This window comes from Prosopis cineraria, unplaced genomic scaffold (genome assembly GCF_029017545.1).
Source record: "Prosopis cineraria cultivar Desert tree isolate PC_DT_omini unplaced genomic scaffold, ASM2901754v1 PC4, whole genome shotgun sequence".
Taxonomy (NCBI): domain Eukaryota; kingdom Viridiplantae; phylum Streptophyta; class Magnoliopsida; order Fabales; family Fabaceae; genus Prosopis; species Prosopis cineraria.
The window spans coordinates 28,237,549-28,246,004 of NW_026555335.1; the positions used below are offsets into that span (position 1 = coordinate 28,237,549).

The following is an 8,456-nucleotide window of genomic DNA, read 5'->3' on the forward strand; positions in this document are numbered from 1 at the left end:
TCCAATACTCCCTATCAAACTAGTAGGCTATTTCACAAAACCAAACCACATTTATGGTCCCCAAGCTCACCATCATAGTAGGACTACCCGGCTAAGGTGTCCTAAACTATTTTTAGACTACCGGTTCCCTCTATTACAAGTAATTAGGATGTCATTACTCTAACACCACATCCTATGAATGCTAACGAGTATAGTCTCCAACTCCATACCCTTCTAAGTACTAAGGAGAGTAACTCTCCAATATCGTACCCTTTTTTGAGCATTAAGGAGAAATATGAGCTGCACCTGGCATTCTGAGTTGCCAGTGGTGCTATATGGACTTGATTTCTACTAACTTCACTAAGATGACCTCTTACCCTCTAACATGCTATATTTCACTACATATCTTCACTTGACCATGCACAAACCATTTTCTAAGAAAATATAACCAATCCTACTACTTACTTCAAAAACATGAAATTTCACAAATCAATACTCATTTTCTAAGTAGTTAACTTTTATAAAATTTATACATATATACATAACAAATCATAGAAGAACAACTTGAGAATAACTTATATAAGGTAATAAATAATGCAATTATCTAGTTACCTCAACCCTTTTGTTACTAAAAGGATTACTCATGGTACTAAATCTCTTCTTATGTCAAAGCAAGTTTTCTTACACCACAATCTATAACAACAAATACTATGTCGATTTTCAATTAACACAAGTACTATTAGCTATCATTATCATCCCTATTCTTCCACTTCTTACTCATATTCTCAACAAAGAGGCTTGTCAATATTACAATTTGTTCACACAATCCCCTTAAGCCTTCCTCTAACTCTATCACAACATAACACTTAGTATCTCAACTTGTCACACATCAAAACCCCATAATCAAGCTAGGGCTTGATCCAATTTATACCTAAAAATAAATAAGGTCCATATTACCACTTATTCAAGGTTAAGAAACTTAAATCAAACCTTTAGAGTCAATTGAAAAAGGAGATGAAAAAGTGAAGGAGAAGGGTGGGAACCCTACTCAAGAATTTGAAATCCTAATTTAGCTTTAAAATCCTCCCAAAATGAGGCCCTAGCAATGCGCAAAGCCTTCTCCTTTATGTCATAGGTCTTTCCCCTATAAAACTACATTTTTCTAATGATCTTCATATTTTAAACTATTTGTGCTGTGTTGTGCACCACAACACACAACACACCAGCTGTAGCTCACGATACAGCAATCAAAAAGTCATTTTTGCTCCCCTCGATACCACCCGATTCAATCTAACTTCCATCTTAGCTTAATTTAGAGCCAAATATGATTCAAGAAGCCAATTAGCAATCCAAAAATATAATTAAATTAATTAATTATTTTTTAACTAATTCATCCCTTAATTAACAATTTATTCTAGATTTAGAGTTTTTGGATGTTACATATTCCATGCCTTTCAAAATTCATCCATTTTTTCTCATTTTCGCTCTACTTTCCTAACACTTTCTCATTTAAATCTCTCTCATCTCTTAACCAAATCTATCAATCTTCATCTCATTCTTCTCTCTTTAAATCTGTCTAAACCCCTTGTAATTTTCATTGATCCATGTTTTCAATCCCTTAGAGAGATAATCATGGCCAAGTTCTTAGTTGAGGCTTCCATGGTGGACTTAAAGATGGAACTTGAAGGCTAAGGAGCATGAAGAACCCTGGCAAAAAGATGGCTTGAAGATAAATCCATTCTTCAATTAGCTAAGACAGTTGTGCTCGAGTTTTCTTAATTCATTTCATTGTTGTAAATTCTTAGTTAGCTTTGTGACATTGTGGCTGAAATGCCATTAGTTAGGGTTTATCATTGTTCTTGATTGAGGAAATCTATTTAGCACTTTCTCTTGTGAATCGTGTGATTTGATCTTTAATTCAATATGATGATTACATCGTTTGTGTTATTGTATTGATAGCCTTGACTATACTTTCCATAGGTTGTGAATTTGCTCTTAGCTAGACTTAGTAGGTTTTCGTTGTTTGTAACATAACCTAAGCATCATCAAGCCATGGTCTAATCAAGAGAGGAGACTGATAGATTGGAAATCTTAGACTTAATTAGAAGAACTCATTAAGACCATTGAGTTAATGGAATTAATAAGAGGTAAGGTAATCTAGGTTGAGTTAAATTAGATCACTAATTGACCAATCGGAGACATAATCAAAACGACATCATATTTGGATTATGATTCTTTCACCATCAAAATTCTAAGGATCACCATCTTTCATAAGGGACTTTAAATACTCTTTACCTACTTTTGTCATTTTAGTAATTTAGTATAGTTCTATAACATCCTAAAATTTAAAATAAGATTAATTAAATTAAGTAAGGGGATTAATTATTTAACTGAGGTCTTCATTGGTTTATTAGAGTGGATGGATGACTATTGGATCTATTAGACCCTATATGGGAATATAAATTAGACCATAAGTGTTATTAGGCCACTTTAGGCCCAATTAAATGAGCTAGTTTAAGGTTTCTCATTCTGTATCATCCACTATAGTGGCTGGAACAATGCAGCATGATAGATATGTTGGGAATTTAAATTTCCTAAATGCACTTTCATAGCAAAAACATAAAGAAAAACAAGAGAGAGTGAGAGAAACTCAGGAGCTTTGCTAGGGTTAGTTGTGTACATCAATTTGAAGTGGCTTTAGGCTACCAAATATCGTGTAAACTTCCTCTTCTCTTCTCCTCTTTCTCTATGCGTTTTGGTTAAGTTTTGGGATTATGGCCGTTATGTTTCAAGCTAGAAGGGAGTTCTAGCCATTCTTATGACTTTAATGGGGTATTGGGAGATTGTTTCCCATTTCAAACATTAGGTTACTCTAATGAGGGTGATTTATCGTATCAACAATGTGTTCAAGGTTAGTCCGAACACTGAGTAATTAAATTTAAGCTAATGAGTTAATTTAATAGTGATGATTAAGCCTATAAGAGGTTAAATAAACTAATGGAAGCTAGAAATGGGGTCGTTTATTGTTAATGACACTAAAGGGATTCTTGGGCCTTAATTATGATTAAGAGCTAATTATGATCCAGGTGCTAAAAGCAACATTTTATTCTTAAAAAAGCTCCAAAGGTGCCCAAAAATCACAAACTAAGTGCCAATAGTTAAGGAACCATTTAAACCAACTCATTTCATTCTATCTGTCATGAGTCACTTGTGATAGACTTTAACGATTCAGACTGCTCATCATAGCATGTTGGGCCTTCCCTTAAGGCCCAAATGGCCCAATCAACCTCCTAGCCCAAACTGAAGTTGCCTAAATGACCCCAAAGGTCTATTAGTGATTCAAAAACTCAATAAACTTAATTTATTTGTCAACTTCCTAATTTACCCTCACTATTTTCAATAAAATCCCAATTCAAAAAGTTAGGATGTTACATTGGATCAATGGTGGACTGGCCTAGATCAGGTTCGGTTGGGCAAAAAATAATATATTGATCATTAATATATAGAATAAAAGAACAAATAACATAGTTTTTAGCCATATATAATTCCCTCCACCGGCCACCACTTTGGTTAACATATTTTCACCAATCTTGTGTTTTGTTGTGATATGTGTAATCCACTTACCTCGCATTTTAAATTGTGAAATCAGATTAACTTACAAGCAGAAAAATGAAAGAAGTCAGTCTTTTCAAAATGACTTCTCTATACGGTGCTTGGCGCACTAGATTTTTTTTTTCTACTTGTATAATTTATCTCAAAAAGCCATATAGATGGAAAAGTTCTAGAATTAGTAGAACTTGAAATTACATGTAGTCAATGTCCCAATGTTTCACGGAAACTAATTTGATTGGTTAATCATGTATATATATTATACATACATGCATGATGAAATCATCAATGTATTATTAATGTATTTATTTTTGTGTCATTAGCGTTTGGTTGGAATTAGCCTGACATAAAATACAGCATTTTAAGACCATTTCAATCTGCTGACCTCACCTACAACTTTGTTACATAAATTAACATTAAAATACACTTTCAAAGGCCGTGCTTATATATTCAACACAAGGCAAGTTGTCCTTTCAAGCTAAAACATCAATCAAAGAGTGTATAGAACAGAAATCAATAGAGCCACCGGACGACCTGAGATCACATAATATCATCATCAGGTTGAGATGGCCAAGTTGGCGAACGTGCCGGCGATTCTTGTTGTGGCTGCTTTTGCAGCAATCTTTCACAGCATAGAAGCCGAAGATTTCACAGTCGGTGGCAACACAGGGTGGACAAATAATCCTTCTGGTGGAGCTTCGTTCTATTCCAGCTGGGCAGCAGATTTGACATTCAACGTCAACGACGTTCTAGGTATATCACGAAGATGGAGATCAAAGCTCATCTTTTAAATCTCTCTCTTGCAAAATAGATCCTGCCCCATTTATTGCATAAAAACTTACGGCTATGCTCCCTATAAAGTAGGGAAAGAAGATTCTTTACTCTTATTTATAAGTCATATCATTAATTCTTTATCAAATTTCTGCTTCTATCCTCCATTAAATGTTGGAGAAAAAATATATTATTAAAGTATGTATGTTTAATAAGGGTATGGTTGTGAACTTGTTAACTTTTTATATAGAGTTAATGAATTTTAAAGTTTTCTTTAATTTTAGTAAAATATATTGAAAGTGATGACTTGAAAATAAAATTTGGAGAGTTCTATTGTTGTCTTTTGACAACATATACAGGGATGGATCGGGGGGCAAGCAACCATGTCACAAATTTTTGGATAAATTTTCTTGATTTTTACTTGGAAAAAATGAGAAAACTAATTCCCCCTCCCCCCACTTTCATGAGTTTTTCATTTTGGCCCCCGATGTGTCATGTTCTAGATTTGTCGCTAAACATATATAGAAAAAGAAAATAAATTATTTCCTACATGTAGAATGTCAGGTGTAAGTGGATTTGATTTGGAGTGGGCATGCAAAAAGGTACTATGCTAAATAGAATTAGGCTAACCAAAAAAAAAAAAACCTTTAAAACTCGTTATTTTAAAGTTTTAGGTTAAGATTAAGTGTCCAAGTCTATTTATATGTATACACACCAATTAAAAAATTCTAATAGAGACGAGCATCCATTAATTCCTTCTTCTCCTCTTGCTCTCTTTTTGTTTTTGTAGTGTTCGATTTCGCCACACAACGGCACGACGTGGCCATACTAACTCAAGCCAACTTTGATAGTTGCAACGTGAATGACCCTATTGACTTGATTGCCACTGGACCGGCTAGAGTGACTCTGAACCGAACCGGGGAATTTTACTTTGCTTGTACTTTCTCAGGTCACTGTAACAGCGGTCAAAAGCTAAGCATTAATGTCACAGACTCTTCTTCCTCCCCTTCACCGCCCGTTGCCGGATCTCCTGGATCATCACCTCCGTCAACCCCAGGCGGAGAATCTCCGCCGCCATCCTCAGCTACCTCTTTGGCCATTGCTTTCTCTCTTCTTCTCGCAACTATTTGTCTGAACTTGCTCCTTCATTTCTAGTTATAGTCATGATTATAGGGGAGGCTTCGTTTCATTTTCTGCATTTGATGGGTTCATTTTGCATTGGTGGAATTTAATTTGTTTGCTACTTCGAATAATTTTATAGTTCAGATGTAGTGTGTTGTTGCTGAACCAGTTTGTTTGGTGTACAATAATATAATATTGAGTTTGGAAGAATAAAATATCATACGATGGTGGAGTAGGTGAATTTTCAGTTTTTCTTTTTCATTTATCATTACATTTAGAAAATAATTGTGTTGAATAGACTAATAAGCCAACGTTGAATTTGAGTGATTTGGATAGAAATCAATAAGCAACGTATATCATATGCCAAGTTCATAGGACCTTTGACTTTTTCAAGTCGTGTTATTAGGTTTCTTTCAATTCTAAAGCATTGCATGATATGCATAAAATTAAATATGTATTATATATGATGGCACAAAACGTACGAAAAATATAAGACAAAATAAATGAGGTTAAGTTTTTGTGACGGTAAAAAGTAATGTTTTCAATAATTATATAGATTGGTACAAAAAAAATAATTATATTGATTATTGAACTAATAATGGTTCAAGGTGCTCTTGGATCAACCCATAATTAGACTAAAAATTAATTGCAATTAAACTAATATGCTTTCAATTTTATCAAAATATTATCAAAAACTCATATTGAAATGGAATCCAAAAGGTTAAGAAAATGTAAAAATATATTATTAAGGTAGAAATTTGGTAGTGGAATAATATTTTTTAAAATTATGAATATGAACAAATTACAAAGTGAAAACACTAAATTATATAGTTTAACATGGTAGAAGAATAAACAAAATCAATAAATTTATGTGATTAATGGTCCATTAAAAATAATTGGGTGGATGATTTATATAATTGCAATTAAACTAATATGTTTTTCTTCATTGGGAACAATAAAATTACCAAGTATGCAAAAGGCGCTGAGTCTTAATTGATAACAAAGAGTTCCCAAGCTCCCTTACCACAGTTTACCTATATGTAAAAGATACACAAGAGTAGGATAACAATTGTTTGATCAATACTAAAGGATTACAAAGCGTTAAAGAATACAAGACTAAAAATGTAGTTAAAGCTACACGTAAAAGCTATCTGATGAACCTAAGAGTTATAGAAGTGAAAATTTCAGTATTTGGTTTGGTGTTTTCATCCTTCTTTCCATGGTTTAATTCTCCTTTTAGAATGACTAAGCTATGGTGGTTCCTCCCAAGGAATCTAAATGTACTCATGAAATATTAGGGATTCATTATACTTGGTCTACGAAATTTATGGCATGGTTACTCGTAACGCGTTCTATTGTTTAACGGCCAACCCGTGTCTTTGAGATACTCTTGAATAATGGTCATGTCTTCGCAAGATTTGGGGCCTATTGAGGTTATGGTTTTATATGCCAATGGTCTAAGTAATGGCTCTGACACTTAAGGGATTTGAGGACTTGTGCTTATCTAACTAAGTTATTCTCTTGAGCTTTGGACTAGCCCTTTGTTTAAAGCACTTATTGGCTTGAATCTTTAGTTACTCAGCCCAATTTAAGTTTTAACCCACTATAAGTGATGTTTCAATTTTAGCCCAAATAATGCCTGCCACATGCTAATTGTAGGTAATTGTAAGCCATGTAGCACGTTTGAAAGAAGATCGAAATGTCGCTTCATCTTTGTGCACCTTTTTGTCAATATAAATTTTTATTTCTTTTCCTTGCCATTCCTCTTGCTTTCTCTACCATCTCTTAACCCTTAAGCTTCTGCTCTCCTTGTTCCTTTTAGTTCTTTGTTCAACAATAGCTTCTTACTCTACTACTACTTCTTTTGTCACTCCTTTTAATGTCCCTATCGAGAGCTTACCCGACTCTTTTTGTCCAAAATCTCATTGCCCCTTTAAGAGGACTTACTATAATAAATACTTCACCTTGAACTCATATTTCTTGAAATTAAGTTCTTAGTCTGATATTTTCCACTTTCTTTACTTCAAGAGGCATCATCATTTCATCCTTGCATCGCTTTCTGGTAAGATAATTTTTGTTGCCTTATGTCTGATTCTTGTATATTTAGGGATAAATGATGATTATAGTATACTCTGTCTTTTTAGCACTCTCCCTAGAGCTTTCACTTGTCCAACCAAAGTAATGTCAGGTATCTGACTATCACTCTCAACCTATCAGATGTGACAATACCTACTCAACTAAATCCATGGCCTCTAACTTCAATTCATGACCTTTTGTTGGCCCAAACAACCTTAGCTTTTACTAAATCCTCTTGCCGAAAGCTTAACAACTAGCCTCAGCCTGCTCATGCTTGGACCAACTAGGTTAAATGCCTGAAGCCAATTGATAAAGCATGGTGGAAGGAGATGGATCTTTTGACCTAATCCAGCTCTCACTAGTTGATGTTGATATCCCCATTAGCTTGATGATAGCCCTTCTAAGTTTCTGGGCTCCTAGTTGTAACGCATTCATTTTTTATCTTAGCCCTATCTCTGTCACAATCTAGGATGTGTTTATGTTCTTAGGCTTATAAATTACTAGGGAGGAGAACTTTTTCACCTTCCCCAAGAGGCAAGAATCTTACGTCACTCTACCCACCGAACTGGAATCCAAGATTAGGGGTGCAAGCTCTTATATGTGAATCATGGAGCTGTTTTTAGAGAAGTTAGCTGATGAGCCCGTGACCTATACAAGGCATTTGGTCCTCATCTGGATCCTATTGAGTTAATGCATCCTAGCCTTGGGGGTAGGAAAGCCTATACAATTCCATCTGTGGGTTGCTTAATCTTTACTTTGTGGTAATCAACTGGCCTTGGGCACCATATTTCTCTGTTATCATAGGATTCCTTGTAGAAGAAAGCTTTTAGTAATTTTCATGGGCCTGTCTAGTTTCAAAAGCCATAGACAATTGCCTATTCCCCCTGCTTCATCAGGAG

The 8,456-nt window shown here is 34.6% G+C and overlaps 1 protein-coding gene across 1 annotated transcript; it reads left to right on the top strand.

Moving 5' to 3' along the window:
- Positions 1 to 4,065: 4,065 nt before the first annotated feature.
- On the top strand, positions 4,066 to 5,722 carry LOC129310026 (umecyanin-like). The gene is made up of 2 exons (XM_054951833.1): positions 4,066 to 4,341; positions 5,150 to 5,722. Exons 1-2 carry the CDS (start codon positions 4,155 to 4,157, stop codon positions 5,512 to 5,514), a joined length of 552 nt encoding a protein of 183 aa, XP_054807808.1. The 5' UTR covers positions 4,066 to 4,154; the 3' UTR covers positions 5,515 to 5,722.
- Positions 5,723 to 8,456: the final 2,734 nt, after the last annotated feature.